The sequence below is a fragment of the Chiloscyllium punctatum genome, chromosome 45 (assembly GCF_047496795.1).
Source record: "Chiloscyllium punctatum isolate Juve2018m chromosome 45, sChiPun1.3, whole genome shotgun sequence".
Lineage (NCBI taxonomy): Eukaryota > Metazoa > Chordata > Chondrichthyes > Orectolobiformes > Hemiscylliidae > Chiloscyllium > Chiloscyllium punctatum.
Window position 1 is genome coordinate 55,276,371 of NC_092783.1, and position 18,094 is coordinate 55,294,464.

Genomic DNA, 18,094 nt, shown 5'->3' on the forward strand with positions numbered 1-18,094 from the left:
CAATCCACACACTCCTTTATATTTTTCCTGATACTGGGAGAAGTCTACACAAGTTCTTGAAATCAGTATAAATTCATTATTTTAACAAATTTCTACCTCTAGAGGAAGCTGTCCATCTGCAGAGCCCTGAAAACTAAAAGCAATCCTATCTCCAGCACAGTATTGTGCACTGTAAAGCAATATCATAAAACCTTTGATTTTATTTCTGTCCAAGAAAGCAGGGCCATTTTCAACACTTCCAACAGAGAGCAGACTAACCCACTTTGGGATCATTTTAGTATAATCTGAAACTACACTCAGTTCTGCTCCAACATAGCAGTTCTGTTCTCGTGCAACCACATGTTATAAGAAAATCGTGTAATAGCAGCACCACTTAAAGTAATGGGGCCTGAATTGCATTATAACCAATACATGTCTTAAAACTTTGCACTTGAGAAACAATGTCCCCAATTCGTTAATTGTGTTGTAGCCTAATTGCATTAAAACAAAAACACGCGTTACAGCGGAACGACCTGTATATATCAAGAGAACTCTTCTAACAGTCACAAGTAAAGAGAGACACATTTCTGACATGAACCATTATTATATAAGGTATATTAGTCAGGTGCCGACAGTCCTGATTACATGTGGGACCTTGCCAATTCTCTGTAAAAGACCATTACTGTATGGAGTACGGGACAATGGACAAATGAAAGTGGACCCACTGAAATCCCAGTGCAGCCATGATCAAATGTGAAGCAATCCAATCCCATTTATGCCCTATCCCTGCCCAAGTTATGGATTAAACCTCGGCTGGAGTATCGTGGATCGTTCTGGGCATTACACGAAGCAAGATTACAAACACATTGAGAGGCTTACAAGAATGGTTGCAGGGATGACAAACTTCAATCAAAGAGATTAGGAAGTTTCAAACTGTTCTCTTTGGACAGAAGGCTAAGAGGAGATTGAAGTTTTCAAAATCATGACTGGACTGGAGAGAGCAGATAGCAAACCCTTCATCCCAAGGCGCAACTAGGTTCGACAGACATCCCTGTGAGAAATTGAGAGTACAAACTCATGCATGTCACTACCTGTCAAGGAAGGTAATTAGTGCCAAAGATATGATTGCCTCTAGAACAAGGAATTCCTTTAAGTACAACTGGTGCACATCCTGTCTCAATATATTCTAAAGCAGACCAACATACTTTAACAATCACGTTGATGTTTTCCCCCAAAGGGTCTGCGTTGATGAAGGAGATCTTCAAAGGAACAGCATTGGAATTGAAGAAAGAGCAAGCCTGTGGGTCCAGATCAAAAAAAAATTAGCATTTGCTTTATTTTTGCACCCACTTTTCTCCCCAGTCTCAAAACTTCGCCAAACATCTCTATGCTATTCTTCTGGGTTGGGAAGACAGAATTTCAAAGTCCAGGCTGTTTCAATTGATAAGGTTAAAAATCACACAACACCAAGTTATAGTCCAACAGGTTTAATTGGAAGCACACTAGCTTTTGGAGTGTCGCTTCTTCATCAGGAGACATCAGGTGTTGGACTATGTGGGCGGCACGGTGGCACAGTGGTTAGCACTGCTGCCTCTCAGTGCCAGAGACCCGGGTTCAGTTCCCGCCTCAGGCGACTGACTGTGTGGAGTTTGCACGTTCTCCCAGTGTCTGCGTGGGTTTCCTCCGGGTGCTCCGGTTTCCTCCCACAGTCCAAAGATGTGCAGGTCAGGTGAATTGGCCATGCTAAATTGCCCGTAGTGTTAGGTAAGGGGTAGATGTAGGGGTATGGGTGGGTTGCGCTTCGGCAGGGCGGTGTGGACTTGTTGGGCCGAAGGGCCTGTTTCCACACTATAAGTAATCTAATTTAATCTAATAACCTGGTGTGTGATTTCCAACTTTGTACACGCCAGTCCAACACCGGCATCTCCAAATCAATTGACAAGGTCAATAAAATTTAATAATCAGTACCCTCTCAAAGTTAAGGCAAAGCATTGTACGTCCGGGATGCATAAAGGAAGACCCTTGCAATCAACTTCCTTTCCAATTCTCACAACATCCTTTCCTGGGTACACATGGCATCCCTTCATAATCACTAAGCTAAAATTCTGAATCTCCCTTTCTAACACTACTGTGGGTTGGCCTGTAGCTATTCATAAAGGTGGCTTTCCAGCACCTTAAAGGTATTTCAGGATGGGCAATGAATACTGACCTTTCCAATGATGGTCACTGCCTACAACCAAATCAAATAAAACAAATCTGCTTCCAAGGGAGCTTAGGAAACAAGTAGAAGAAATAGAATTAAAGAGATCTTAAAATATGATGCAAACTTAAACTAAATTTACATAATGTAACATACTCTTGGATTGACTCCATTGGCTAAAAGACTTGGGTTCAAAGGCAAGCGACAGTGATCCTGAACATTGAAGAATTGTTGCACTTCCTCCATGTTTTCCCGGAGTACAGTCTGTAACAGAAGGGAAGGTCAACCAATGGTCTTCAGAATTTGTGTGTGTCAAGTCTCAGTTAATGCACAGTACTTCATACCAGTCAGAACATAACATAAATCATTATCCCCAAGGGGCTCCCGGCCTCTTGATTACTGATCATGTCAATGGAAACAGTTCACAATATTCCAACAAAACAGCAGAAGCCAACAGAAGCATTTTGCTCCACTGAGCCAAGGGAACTGTGAATGACACGAGTCTTAATGGAGAACCTGAATACAATTCCCAGTGATTTGTGGTGTTGGCCTCCACATTTCTTGATAATTAAAACTTGCGTCAGCTGAGATTAAGCTCACTGAAGCACCACAGAAATGAGCACATTTGAGGACCTAATTCATACACTGCCAATAGCAACATCTCAGGATAATAACGAGGCAATACTGCAACATTGGCAAAATTTCACTACAGCTGCTGATTTCCTCATGCTTGATCTGGTGTGAAGACAGTACTACATAAATCCATCATGTATTCACCTGATAGGAAGTTGGCGTGAGACAAATCTTTTGTTTACTGACCTGTCGTGAAGATGGAGCAACATCTCTGACTTTTTGTGCTATTTTAGCCAGGATATGAGTTAGCTTGGTCTGTTTGTCAAACTCCTCCCTCATGCCCTTTCCAACACAGCACAGCAAAGCCCCAAGAAGATGCTGGTATCGGGCACTGAAGTGAGAGTCATTTAACGCATCCTTCAATAACCTGAGAATCAAGAAGAAAAAAAGCTTAAAACTACTCAAGCAGACAGCTGGCAGCACTGCAGTATTTTGCTATTACTTGAAGACTGAGGACAACCTAAAAGAGGTTTCTTTAGGATAATGAAGGACATAACAGAGTAGAAGAACAGATATTTCCACTTTCAGCAAAGAACAGCAACATAAAGAGCAAAAATAGAAGACAGTCACTATTGAATCCAGTTGCAAATTCAGAGTTTCCTCTTTTACCAGAGAAATGGTAGAATGTGCAATTCCTCACCACTGATATTGATATATTAAGGGGAAGCTAGGGAGAAAGGAATGGGAGGGTTGATGAGTTAAAGTATAGTCAGGTATGAGGAGGCTCTGTGGAGTACAAACGTTTGCAAGAACATGTTGAGCAGAGAGTACAGTAAATACTTTGTACCCGAGTAACAATTCTGAATTAATGAATATTCCTTCAAGGGTCTCATCAAGGAGATTTCTTAATTACATTGTATCCAATTCCCTCCTTGTTCCTACCCATTCTGATTCCAACCCATAAAGTTATCAGGCAGGCACGCCCTTGCTCCATTAGTTGTGGATCTGACTGGACCTCAAAAGGGGGAAAACATGAACAAATTATGCACCACCAACTTATTTCTTCCAGCCTCCACTGAGAAAGGAATAATTTACAGCAGCCATTCTGTTCCCAGTTTAACTGCTCCATTTATAGTCTTTATTTAAATAAGAAAGTAAACTGCTAAATGGAGGGGACATGGCCACCTTCACTGGATACCCTATCTGGATGAGAGGCCAATACCTCACTGTTAGGAAATGCAGGTGCACAAAGTCGTTCCATCTAATACTGGCACACAACCTAATTTTTCTTTTATTTTCCTGTACATTGCATGTTCTGTCTTGTTTGGAGTTTGTGCTGTGATTTACCAAGCATTAGTCACTATTAAGAAGTGCAACTTGTGGGATGACAGAGGGTTGGGAAAGAGAAAACAAATATAATTTATGGCCTGTCAGCTCTTGATCTTGATAGTAACTTATAGTATCTCCAACCTTTTAGTGTCATTAGTTCTTCAGACCACTCTACACCAGTGTGACCTCTCTGTTTACTCTGAGGGTGTATACTCCATAATGTCACCACAGAGATTAACAGAAGGGTGGGAACTGCCTGATAATGCATTCAATACACATGACGGCAAGCCTTGATTGTTAATCACACGCTATTTGCAACAGTCAGCATTGGAAGTTCAGTTTTCCCAGGGTGACTGTGGTATTTAAGCAAGCTACTGTTACTTTGCAACATCATCAATTTTACATCAGCGATCTATACTGACAAACGTAAGTATAGATTTAATAAAATATCCAAATGTGCTTCATAGTCGTGTTGGCAAACAAATTTGACACCAAAATACACACGAAAAGATGACAGAAAGCTTGGTCAAAGAGGTAGCTTTTAAGAGCATCTTAAAGCTAGAAAGAGAAGTGAAGTGAAGAGATTCTGGCACACCTAGAGCTTACAGTCTCAGCAGCTGAAGGTATGATGACCAATGGTGGAGCAATTAACATCAGGGCTAGAGATGGAGAAGTGCAGGTAATGAGCAGGACTGAGGTTACAAAGATGTGGAGGGGCAATGTCAAAGAGGGATTTGAAAATATGCACACGGATCCTAAAGACTTAACTTGAAGCCAATGTAGGACAGTGATGGGAAACCAGGACTTATATAGGGGACAGGCTGCAGATTTTGGATGATCTCAACTTTACCAACAGACCACTAAGGTTAGTTATGCTCTCTGTTAGGTAGCTTGTAGATGTAACTCTAATTTATAAGCAATGGGCCACTGAAAGACCATTTCCTTTCAAGACCTTTTCTGAATGTTTAACTTCCAATGTTATGATTAACAACAGCAGAGAATTCTCTTCGTAAAATAGGAGTAAGAAATAAAGTAACTAGTTATCCACCAGAATGACTGCCTGTTTACATTCAAAGGGAGACATGGCACATCACACAGTAAATAATTGGTATAATACATTTTGACATACCTCATTTATACTCCATTTATATAAGAACATAACAACTAGGAATAGGAGGTGGCAATTCAGCCTCTCAAGCTTGCTCCACTATTTAATACAATAATGGCTGATCTCCTCTCAACCTCAGCTGCACTTTCCTGTCTGTTCTCCATAATCTTTCAACCAATTATTAATTAGAAATCAGTCTATATCCTTATTAAGGAATGTCCCAACATCTCCTGACACTGGGTTGTGAATTCCATAGATTCACAACCCTTTGAGATAAGTAATTTCTCATCTCTGCTTTGATTCTGCTACTCCTTATCCAGAAACTACAAACTCTCATTCTAGACCACACCAGGAGAAAAAATATCCTTTCCACATTTGCTTTGTCAATCCCTTTCAACATCTTATTTTCATCAATTTCATCACCTCACCTCTGTTTAGTGAGCCTCCTCTGAACTGCCTCCAATACAACTGTATCAGTCCTCAAGTATGGGGACCAGAATAGTATGCAATGCTCCAGATGCGATTTCACCATGCATTGTGCCCTTAATGACCTCAGAAAATCCTAAAGCACTTGAAATCCAATAAAGTGTTTTAAAATCCTAGTTACTGTTGGAAGGTAGAAATGTAGCAACTAATTTCAACATAATTGGCTCCCAGATGCAATGAGATAATGAGCAACCCACCTCACTCATGCCTTTGGTGGGACTAATATTGACTAGATTATTAAACCGAAAGCTTCTAGTCTCTTTCAAACAGTGCTGCAGGATTGTATACATCCACTTAGTCATGGAGGATAGAGTCACAGAGACGTGCAGCACAGAAACAGACCCTTCGGTTCAACTCATCCATGCCAACCAGATATCCTAAAATTATCTAGTCCCATTTGCCAGCACTTGGCCCAAATGCCTTTAAACCATTCCTATTCATATACCCATCCAGGTGCCTTTTAAATGTTGTAATTGCACCAAACTCCACCACTTCCTCTGGTAGCTCATTCCATACATATTCCACCCTTTGCGTGAAAAGGTGAGAACAGTCGGAGTGTTGGTTTCTCATGTGACACCATATAAATCTAATAGTTATTTTAAACTTCACAAGGACTCAGTACACCATGTAAACATGAGGCACTCTGTCACTACAATCTGCATGCAGTGGAATAGCACGAAATAGCACTTTGCACTGAACTCTGCATATAGTAATACATTAGATTATGCTGGAGTTTGATTTTATTTTAGGGTTCCTTCCGAGGTTCAAGACCTGTTTTACATGCAGGAACTCAGCAATCTAATCATGATACTTAAAATAATAAAGAATCCCAACTGGCTTCATTTCTATGACCGTCAACGGACACATTGTCAATATTCCCAGTCTATCAATCTGGATGCAAAAGAAAACCCAGCAAAGGATGATTAAACTCTGGAACACTGGCAAAGCCCATTAATTCAGTGCTCTTAAAAATCGGTCATAAAAAAGCAATTGACCAACTCCTCTTGTTCTAACTTATGGAAAATAGATTATTTCTACTTTTGGTTTCCATTATTTGTAGAATATTCTTCATGCACGAGTTGAGTGTGTGGTGCTGGAAAAGCACTGGAGGTCAGGCAGCATCTGAGGAGCAAGAGAATCGATGTTTCAGGCATAAGCCCTTCATCAGGATTCTCCAGCTCCTTGGATGCTGCCTGACCTGCTGTGTTTTTCTAGCACCGCACTCCCGATTCTGTCCAGCATCTGCAGTTCTGACTTTCTTCATGCATGAGATACGCTTGAGTCAGGATGAAACCTGGTGAAACAAGTATGTCAACCTGCAGTCTTTTAACAAGCTTGAAATCAAGACTCAACGCGATTCAGAGAAGGGGGTCATGCCTTTAAGGGAATGATGTTCAAGTATTTAGTTTATGTGGCCACATAAACTAAAGGTTGGAAGCCTCAACAGCACTGCTCAAGTTTGAATCTTCATATCTTAAACAGTTGCTGCTAACAAATCTTGTATTTATCCATTCAACAAAGCAACAGCATTCAGATTATTAGCCTTAATAAATTTGTAGTTTTTAAGGGAGTAAAGTAGCACATTAATTAAAGTACTGGTAAAATAGATCAGAAGATGGATTAATGATCCAGAGACAGGAACTCAAATCCCATCTGGCCAGCTGAGGGAATTTAATTTAAGTTATTTAAATAAGTCTTTCGTCTTTGTAATCATGAAATGGCTCAATGGCTGTGACAATCCATCTGGTTCAGAGACATGCTTTAGTGCCTGGCTGACATATGACTCCAGCCATATCGTTGACTCTTAAGTGAAGTGGCTTAGCAAGCCACTCAATTGCTGGGGTCAGCCAATAAACATTAGCATTTCCAGCAAATTCCTAATTTCCCATAAATGGGAAAAAAAATTACCAAGACCACAAAATTCCAATGGAACAAAACACCAAGTAGATTAGATTAGATTAGATTCCCTACAGTGTGGAAACAAGCCTTTCGGCCCAACAAGTCCACACCGACCCTCCGAACAGCAACCCACCCAGACCCATTCCCCTACATTCAACCCTGACTAATGCACCTAACACTACAGGCAATTTCCCATGGCCAATTCACCCAACCTGCACATCTTTGGACTGTGGGAGGAAACCGGAGCACACAGAGGAAACACTCGCAGACACGGGGAGTATATGCAAACTCCACAGACAGTCACCCAAGGCTGGATTCGAGCCTGGGTCCCTGGCGCTGAGAGGCAGCAGTGCTAACCACTGAGCCACCGTGCCACCCAAGTAATATGAACACAGTTAGAATAGAGTTTGCTAAGTTTTCATATGCTAGATTTTCAAGGTTTGGTGGTCATGTGCGATCTACATATATCCTTCAGATATATCATCTTTAAAAAGCCTGATCCTGGAGTATACTTATAACATTCAACACTTAACCACGTCTTAAATTTCCAAATTATGATTCAGATTGCAGCCCAAAAGTGGCTTCATTCTTCCCAGAAAGCTCTTGGTATTCCAGTGTTTCAGAAATGCTTCAATCACTTGCATAGTACCTGATTCTTATTGTCAGACACGTGTTGTGTTGATGTTCTCTAAAGTACATAATTAATACACAGTTCCACTTTATGTGCAGTGTCTTGAACAAAAGCTGGAAAATACATAGCAAGAACAGGTAGCGCTTGCACATAAAATAGCAACAACCTTTTGCCTTACTGTGATACATTAAGACATTTCCTGCAAGGAGGGAACTGGACACAATACTCCAACAAAGCTGACGTGGCCTGGGTTTGGTCTTAATGTTTCCATCTCATTGTCCAAGCTTCCTGCTGACTTACGAGAGTCCGAACCATTCTGAATATTTACAAGCTGCTGATTTTCTTCTTGCTGACAGCTTGGCAAACGACAGCTCACTGCCATGGGGCAATCATGGTCATTAACACCTGGCACACAGATGGTAGTACCAGCTGCTCAAGGAAGCCAAAGAGGAAGTACATAGCAAAGGGGGCAAAACGTTCCGGCTGTACCCCAAACAAACAAATAACATAATGCTAAACAGGGACAAAAAAAATGTGACATTCCATTTGGTTCATTCAGAGTGTGGTTACATGGTGATCACTGGAAATTCAAGGATAGGTTGTCTCATTAAACATACAGCTACAATATTAACATTTAGCACATCAAAGGAATCCTACTTTGAACACAGCCAAACTCCAGACTGGCTCAGAATGCATTCACGTGTTCAATCCAATCTGACACACAGAGCAGAGCTGTAAGAGTTGTAATTTTTCAGTCTCACATACTGAGCAACCTCTTCCTTGTCCTCTGGTGCAGGATTTAAAGAAGGACTGGAAGGAATTTCTGGGGTTTATACCTCGGAAAACTGCCCTGATGTGTTTCCACCTCCAGCCAACCTGCCTAACTGAGTGCCTATTTTTAGGCTGATTGGGCATGGCATTACCCACTGAAACGAGGGGCCTGGAAGAGGCTTGCTGGTACTGCTCTGAGGGGAACCTGCAAAACCTCCAACATTAACCGCACATGAGCTGCACTGCCAGTGGGCCAAAGATATTGGCCATACTGTGGAAACATTTTCCCTCCATAACTTTTTTTTTTATTTCAAAAATATACTTTATTCATAAATGATTTGATGGTCTGTACATTGGATCATGCCATACATATGTCCATATTTACAAACACAGATTCGACTTTATTCTTGTCCTTTACAATCCTGTGCATTTTTTCAATCTTGTATATATACATATATTTGGCTGAGGCATCAGCAGAGCCCAAAAAAACATCTGTATGGGCCCCCTGTTCTTCTTTCGGCAGGCCGATCTTACACAGTGGTCTTTCCCCACCACGCCTTGGCGGCAGCTGCCCCAAGCTTCAGCGCGTCCCTCAACACGTAGTCTTGGACCTTGGAATGTGCCAGTCTGCAACACTCGGTCGGGGTCAACTCCTTCAGCTGGAAGATCAACAGGTTTCGGACCGCCCAGAGAGCGTCCTTCACCGAGTTGATGATCCTCCAGGCGCAGTTAATGTTCGTCTCGGTGTGAGTCCCGGGGAACAGGCCGTAGAGCACGGAGTCCCGCGTCACGGCGCTGCTCGGGACGAACCTCGACAAGCACCACTGCATTCCTCTCCAGACTTCCTCTGCATAGGCACATTCCAGAAGGAGGTGTGTGACAGTCTCGTCCCCCCCGCAGCCACTTCGAGGGCAGCGTGCGGTGCGGCAGAGAGTCCGGGCGTGCATAAAGGATCTCACAGGCAGAGCCCTTCTCACCACCAGCCAAGCCACGTCTTGGTGCTTGTTGGAAAGTTCTGGCGATGAGGCATTCTGCCAAATGGCTTTGACAGTCTGCTCAGGGAACCGCTCGACAGGATCCGCCCTCTCCTTTTCCCGAAGGGTCTCAAGGACGCTACGTGCTGACCACTTCCTGATGGACTTGTGGTCAAAGGTGTTTTTCCTCATAAATTTCTCCACGAAGGACAGGTGATACGGAACGGTCCAACTACTCGGAGCGTTCCGCGGCAGCGAGGCCAGGCCCATCCTTCGCAACACCGGGGACAGGTAGAACCTCAGTACGTAGTGACACTTGGTGTTTGCGTACCGGGGATCCACGCACAGCTTGATGCAGCCACACACAAAGGTGGCCATCAGGGTGAGGGTGGCATTGGGCGTGTTTTTTCCCCCATTGCACCGGTCTTTGTACATAGAGTCTCTTCGGACCCGGTCCATCTTTGATCTCCAAATGAATTGGAAGATGGCCCGGGTGACTGCGGCGGCACAGGTCCTGGGGATAGGTCAGACCTGTGCCACATATAGCAATACTGAGAGTACCTCACACCTGATGACCAGGTTTTTTCCCGCGATGGAGAGCGACCGTTGCCCCCATCTGCCTAGTTTCTGTCTCATCTTCCTGATCCGCTCCTCCCAGGTCTTGGCGCACGCCCCAGCCCCCCCGAACCAAATACCCAGCACCTTCAGGTGGTCAGTCCTGACGGTGAAGGGGATAGAGGATTGGTCGGCCCAGTTCCCGAAGAGCATGGCCTCCCTCTTGCCTCGGTTTACCTTGGCCCCCGAGGCCCGTTCGAACTGGTCGCAGATGCACACGAGTCTGTGCACGGACAGCGGATCCGAGCAGAAAACAGCGACGTCATCCATGTACAGGGAGGCCTTAACCTGCAGGCCCCCGCTGCCAGGAATAGTCACCCCTCTCAGGCTCGCATCCTTCCTGATGGATTCGGCAAATGGCTCTATGCAACACACAAACAAGGCGGGTGAGAGGGGGCATCCCTGCCTGACTCCAGATCTTACAGGGAAGCTATCTGATTCCCACCCATTGATTGAGACTGCACTGACAATGTTGGTGTAGAGCAGTCTGATCCAATTTCCGATTCCCTCCCCAAAGCCCATTTTGGAGAGGACATCCCTCATATATGTATGCGATATCCTGTCAAAGGCTTTCTCCTGGTCCAGGCTGATGAGGCAGGTGTCCACCCCCCTGTCCTGCACGTAGGCGATCGTATCCCTGAGGAGTGCGAGACTCTCAGAGATCTTCCTGCCCGGTACAGCACAGGTTTGGTCCGGGTGGATCACCGATCCCAGAGCAGACCTGACCCGGTTGGCGATGATCTTTGACAGGATTTTGTAGTCTGCATTTAACAGTGAGATCGGTCTCCAATTTCTAATTTCCTCCCTCTCCCCCTTCCGCTTGTAGACGAGGGTGATGATGCCTTTCCTCATGGATTCACTCATGGTACCTGCCCGGAGCATACTGACATACACCTCCAGCAGGTCCTGGCCGATCAAGTCCCAAAGAGCGGAATAAACCTCGACCGGTAAGCCGTCGCTTCCGGGAGTTTTATTCTTTTCGAAGGACTCGAGGGCCTTGGTCAGTTCATCCAGAGATAGCGGCTGGTCCAGCCTCTCTCGTGTTCCGTCATCTAGGACCTCCGTGATAGAGGACAGGAACGACTGGGAGGCCGCGCTGTCGGTCGGCTTCGAGTCACACAGGCTGGCGTAGAAGGATTTGCTGATCCTCATGACGTCAGCCTGAGATGACGTTACCGAGCCATCTTCTTTCTTCAGGCTGCTGAGCACGGAGCTCTCTTTGTGCACCTTCTGGAAGAAGAAACGTGAGCACGTCTCGTCCTGCTCCACCGAGCGGACCCTGGACCGGAAGATTATCCTGGAGGCCTCCGAGGCAAAGAGCGAGGCTTGCTGGCCCTTCACCTCCTTGAGGTCCTCCGTGACATCCACCCCCATCGTCTGCAGCAGGAGCAGGTTCTGCATACTTTCCTGGAGCTGGGACAGTTTTCCCCGCCTCTCTCTCGCCTCCTGGCCACCTTTGAGGATAAAGAACCTCTTGATGTTCCCTTTTACCGTTTCCCACCAGTCCGCTGGAGACTCAAAGAGGGGCTTCACGGTTCTCCAACCTGCGTAATCCCTCTTGAGCTCTTCGATGTTTCCCGGGGTCAACAGCTTAGTGTTCAGTTTCCACGTTCCCTTGCCCGCCCGCTGTTCGTCCTGTAGGTGACAGTCGGCCAGCAGGAGGCAGTGGTCAGAGAAGAACACCGGCTTGACGTCGGTGGATCTGACCGAGAGCGTTCGGGACACAAACAGGTAATCTATCCTTGAGCGGATAGACCCGTCTGCCCGTGACCAGGTGTATCTACGCTGCGCTCCGTCTGCAGGGGCGCTGAAGACGTCGTGCAGCTTGGCGTCTTTGACCGTTTCCATCAGGGCCCTGGACGTAGCGTCCGGTTTACTGTCCCCCCCGCCGGATCGTCCATCAGCATCAATGATGCAGTTGAAGTCTCCGGCCAGAATGACCGGCCTGGACGTAGCCAGCAGCAGTGGAAGCTGTTGCAGGACGGCCAACCGTTCACTCTTACCCACTGGGGCGTACACGTTGATTAGTCTCACGGGAGCGTTTCTGTATTTGACGTCCACGACGAGGAGGCGCCCGCCCACCACCTCCTTAACCTCGGAGATGGTGAAGTTGCCTCCCCGCAACAGGATACCCAGGCCGGAGGCGCGGCTATCGTTGCCCCCCGACCACACTGACGGCCCGTGGGCCCACAAGCTCGACCATCTCCTGTAACTGCTGAGGTGCGGTATCCCGCACTCCTGCAGAAACAGGACATCGGCTTTGACGTTGGCCAGGAAGGCCAGCGTTGAAACACATCGCGTAGCCGCTTTAATGCTACGCACATTTATGCTGGCAATTTTAAACCCCATTTTAACAGTTTGCGGGGTTACCAGTGTCCATTTTCTTCTGGTCTTGCTCCAGTGGGGTAGCTGCGTGCATCCCCGTGGTGACAGCAAACTGCTGGACCTTCCCAGGGCTGAGGTAGTTGTCCGGCTCCACGCTGGAGTCATTTCCCCGCTCTGGTGTCATCGTGTCAGACCCAGGGTCTGCATCGCCCCGTTCTCCATCTGACATCAGGGCTGTCACTGGGACGCTGCTCCCAGTTCCCTGGAGCTGTGGGCCGGTGGGTACCCCTTGGTTCTCACCGGGTAGGGGGAGGCCTTCACCCATCCCCTCAGAGGGATCGTCTTTTCCTTCTTGGGCGGTGTTGCCCTCCTTTCTCCCCACGGCGCTATGCCTCTTCCTCCGGAGGCGACCCTTCTTGCGCCCGTCCTCACCCTCGGAGGAGCTGCCTGTATCCTCCTCTTGGAGGTGTCTCTTCCCCCTTCGCTTGGTGGCTTTGGGGCCCTCGAGAGGTTTCCTTTTCCTGTTTTTAACGATAATCCACTGCTCTGCCTCCTTTGATCCCTCCTCTTCCATTTCCTCCGTCTGTCTTGCAGGAGCTTGGGTCGGCTGCTGCATCTCCCCGCTGTCTGCTGCCTGCTCCTCTACAACTTTCCCTTCCTTCTGGGTGCCTCCAGGCACCGTTCCTTTGCTGATTCGCGGTACCTCGTTGGACTTTGTCGGTCCGCGGCTCGTGTTGCCACCTCCGGCCATCTGTGCGTAGGTGGCGGCTCCTCGTCTTGGGCAGGCCTTGTACATGTGGCCCGCCTCCCCGCACAGGTTGCAGCTCTTTTCCTCCCGACAGTCCTTTGTCAAGTGACCCTCCTGTTTGCAGTTCCTGCAGATGGTCACTTTGCAATCCACCGCCACGTGTCCCGACTTCCCGCAGGTTCGGCACACTTTGGGCTGCCCTGCATATGTCAGGTAGCCTCTGCTCCCTCCGATTGCGAAGCTCGAGGGTGGGTGGAGGATGTTCCCACTGTCATCGGCCCTCAGAGTTACCTTGACCTGCCTCTTACTGGTCCAGATCCCAAAGGGGTCGATCACATCGGTGGCTTCTCCCTCGACTTGGACGTACCTTCCCAGGAAGGTCAGGACATCAGCCGCTGGAACGTAGGGGTTGTACATATGGATTGTAACAACCCGGTTCCTCTGTGCAGGAAGCACACACAATGGCGTCGCCGACAAGATGGAGAACAGCGGCTCCCCTTCCTTCTCCTTGAAGACCTTCAGGAGCTGTTCACACTGCTTCACGCTTCTGAAGGTCACATCGAAGTAGCCTGCCCCAGGGAAATCCTGCAGGCAGTACACGTCTGCGGCTGCAAGGCCGCAACACTCCAGCAGAACTTTCTTCACAAACACCGTCCGATCCACCGGTGTGTGCTCCTCCACCTTCTTCACAGTCACCCTGACTGTGTTCCGAATGCCCTGGCCCGGGCGGCGAGTGGCTGCTGAGGCCATAGCTCAGAGGTTGGCTGGTCCCTGAATTGGCGTTAGGCCGAAGCCAGCATGAAGATCCACCAAGAGCAGGTCAGCACAACCAAACGATCCTCCAACGTCCAATCACGATCCAGCGATGGTCTCCAGCAGCTCCGACGACTCGCAACACGACCCCCGCAGTTTTTCCCCCGCCAGCACGCTTCTGCTGCGTCGAACCTCCAACACTCGAGCAGAATCTCTTCCTCTGGTCCTCAGGAACGACACATATTCCGAGCCAAAAGGTTGCCCTCCATAACGGTGATGCCACAGCTTTGGTCATTGTTCATTTTCTTAAAATTAGCACATCTTCAGAGGGCTTAAGCATTACTTTATTCCTCGTTCAGTGGGGTTGGCCAGCTTCCAAGATGTAGGATCTCCGATTTTGCATGGAATCTCAGGGAGCCAATCATCATCCATTAAGTGGACCCAGTGCAGTTTCTTAATCAATTGACTCCAGAATGACCTTGTGAGTAGCCTCCACTGACAGGCAGACAAAGGTCAAGGCCAAGAAATAATTCAGACTTGCAATCATAAACAAAAAGCAGAAGGTTCCACCTACAGGGACCAAGACATGTGAAACATATATCGTGGGCAGGCGATGGCCCAATGGTAGTATTGCTTTACTGTTAATACAGAGACCCCGATAACATTCTGGGGTACTAGGTTCAAACCCTGCCACTGCAGATGGTGGAATTTGAATTCAACAAGTATCTGAAATTAAGAATCTAATGTTCACCATAAATTCACTGTCAGGAAAAACCCATTTGGGTCAGTAACGTCCTTTAAGGAAGGAAACTGTATCCTTTCCTAGTCTGGGCATCATGCGACTTCAGACCCACGGAACTGTGGTTGACCCTTAAATGCCCTCTGAGCAGTTAGGGATGGGCAATAAATGCTGCCTAGCCAGTGATGCCCTCATCCCATGAATAAAGAAAGAAAGAAAGAAATGTAGCTCACATGGCAAATCAGTTATCACTATAATCAAGGAAGATCAGTTTCTGAAGCCACAGCTGCCTCACGTCAATCAAGGGCAGTTATGCTGGGCTTTGGCAAGATACCGCATTCGATTCACAGTTGCTTGTTCACAGAGCAATGCTTTCAAGATTTACTGTATGTGAACAGAGACTGGTGCACTAATTCCGAAATCATCTCTTTCTCCATCTATCACATTACAAATGCTATACAAAGAAAATACACCTTTAAATGTTTTAGTTTAAAATAGAACATGGAATAAAAGCATTCAATTTAATACGTTTACAATTTAATCACTGACTGGGACAGTATCGTCCTCAAAATGGTATATTTGTAATTAGTGAATGAAGCAGCAAAAGAACTGGGTGGCACAGTGGTTAGCACTGCTGTCTCACAGCGCCAGAGACCCGGGTTCAATTCCCGCCTCAGGCAACTGACTGTGTGGAGTTTGCACATTCTCCTCGTGTCTGCGTGGGTTTCCTCCGGGTGCTCCGGTTTCCTCCCACCATCCAAAGACGTGTAGGTCAGGTGAATTGACCTGGCTAAATTGCCCATAGTGACAGGTGAAGGGGCAAATGTAGGGAAATGGGTCTGGGTGGGTTGCTCTTCTGAGGATCGGTGTGGACCTGTTGGGACAAAGGGCCTGTTTCCACACTGTAAGTAATCTAATCTAAACTGCAGATGCTGTAAATCGGAGACAAAAGCAGAAATTGCCGGAAAGCTCACCAGTTCTGAGCGGATCTGTGGAGAGAAATCAGAGTAAAGTTTTTGGATCGAGTTGTCACTCAACCCTAAAGGTTAAGTCTGATCTTTCTTCACAGATGCCGCCAGATCTGCTGCATCTTTAAATACTGAAGCAGTTCAAGTTAATATATACAGCAAGCCCCTGATAATATCCAGCTTTGTGTTGAGAAGTAGTCAGTAACAGCCACACCATACAAATGCTAGGCAATGACAATCTTCAACAAGAGAGATCTGAACATCTCTTTGTGATATACAATAACATTAGTATCAATGAATCCTACATCAATAACATTCTGGCAATTAGCATCAACCAGATATTACTCAACCATCCACTTAAATACTACGGCTTCAAGAGCAGATCAGCTGCCAGGAATTCTGAAGCAATTAACTCCCCAAAGCTTTCCTAGCATCTACAAAGCAACGGTAGTAGATTCGCCAACTTTAAGTACATTTAAGTTGTCATTGGACAAGCATATGGATGTACATGAAATAGTGTAGGTTAGATGGGCTTCAGATTGGTTTGACAGGACGGCGCAACATCGAGGGCCGAAGGGCCTGTACTGCGCTGTAATTTTCTATGTTAAAAAAAAGTTATAAAAAAAAGCAGTGCCACTTTCCTGAACCAAGGAGCTCAAAATGTTCAGAATGAAGCAGCCTCATCAAATCAGCATCCCATCTACTAACTTAAACGTTCAGTCCCTCCATCATCAATGCACACTGGTAGCACGGTCTGTCATCTGCAAGATGTAGTAAATCCAGTCACAAATGCTCCTTTGATACCTCCTTCTAAACCTGCGATCTCTAGCACTTAGACTGTCAAGGGCAGCAGATGCCTGGGAACATCACCACCTCAAATTCCCTTCCCAAAAATAAAAAGACCCTGGCTTGGAGCTCTATGACTATTTTTTCATTGCCATTGGATCAACTTCCTCAAACCCTCTTATTAATAACACTGGGTCTTCCACAGAATGCAATGATTCAAGGAAGCAGGTCAAGGGCAATTATAGATGGACAACAAATGTTGGCCACGCTAATGATGTTCGGGAAAAGATTAGCAATATGCACCAGCTGTTTTCAGCAGTCAGCATCATCAGTTTCTTTGCATCTTTTAGCTTTACAGACATTAGTGCCCCCTACAATGCCTCAAAACACATGATCAACTCTTCAATTGCCAGCCCATGAGAATTAACTTTGCGATCTTCATCTGATGTCTATGCATTAAGACCTTCCTGCTGATTATACTGGAGAGCAGGTGGAACAATGTGAAGAAGGCTCTTATTTATGGGATCAGTCCTTTTACCTGTTGAGTTTCCCATGGTCAGGGCAACCCCAGTTGACTACAGTTGAAAACAGAATAATTACAATGCAGGCAGATAGCCTCCTTAAAAGGTTTCAATGCAAAATTTATCTCATGTGAGTGGAATGGTTGACTGGTTCCATTAAAACCAGAAGTGGGCAGTTTAGTTCCTGTCTCAAATGTTCCGTCTTTAACCTCTAAACAAATCAAATCCAACCAGTTTTGCAGGTTAAAATTACTACGGGGCCCGATATTTTCATTAATGCTCCAAAGTGGCATAGCTTGACAGAACAGTTTGCTGTATGTACCAGTAAAAATAATGGGCGATTTTCACATCGCAGATTGCTCTCCGCAACAGAAACCTCACCAGGGGGCTGTCCAAGTAACACTCAAACTTCAGGGCCTGCAAGATAAAAACAAAAGCATAGGTCACATCAATGTAAATCACTCAATCTAGGGCACCGTCTCTCTGAAGCTAGATCATCCTGATTGTAATGAAGGCCCATCTAGAGTCAGAGATGTACAGCACGGAAACAGACCCTTCGGTCTAACCCTTTCATGCTGACCAGATATCCTACATTAATCAAGTCCCATTTGCCAGCATTTATCCCATTTCCCTCTAAATACTTCCTAATCATATACCCATCCCCCAAATGCTTTTTAGATGTTGTAATT

At 46.1% G+C, this 18,094-nt stretch overlaps 1 protein-coding gene across 1 annotated transcript in view; it reads right to left on the reverse strand.

Annotated features, from left to right (window-relative positions):
* The window catches only part of pik3c2b (phosphatidylinositol-4-phosphate 3-kinase, catalytic subunit type 2 beta), a 169,679-nt gene that overhangs the window by 31,724 nt on the left and 119,861 nt on the right, over window positions 1–18,094 (reverse strand). Inside the window, exons 18-21 of the mRNA XM_072563818.1 lie at window positions 17,728–17,822; window positions 2,999–3,179; window positions 2,336–2,443; window positions 1,185–1,277 (exon numbers count right to left, since the gene is read on the reverse strand). Of these exons, the coding sequence (XP_072419919.1) occupies window positions 1,185–1,277; window positions 2,336–2,443; window positions 2,999–3,179; window positions 17,728–17,822 (477 nt within the window). The remainder of the gene's footprint in view (window positions 1–1,184; window positions 1,278–2,335; window positions 2,444–2,998; window positions 3,180–17,727; window positions 17,823–18,094) is intronic.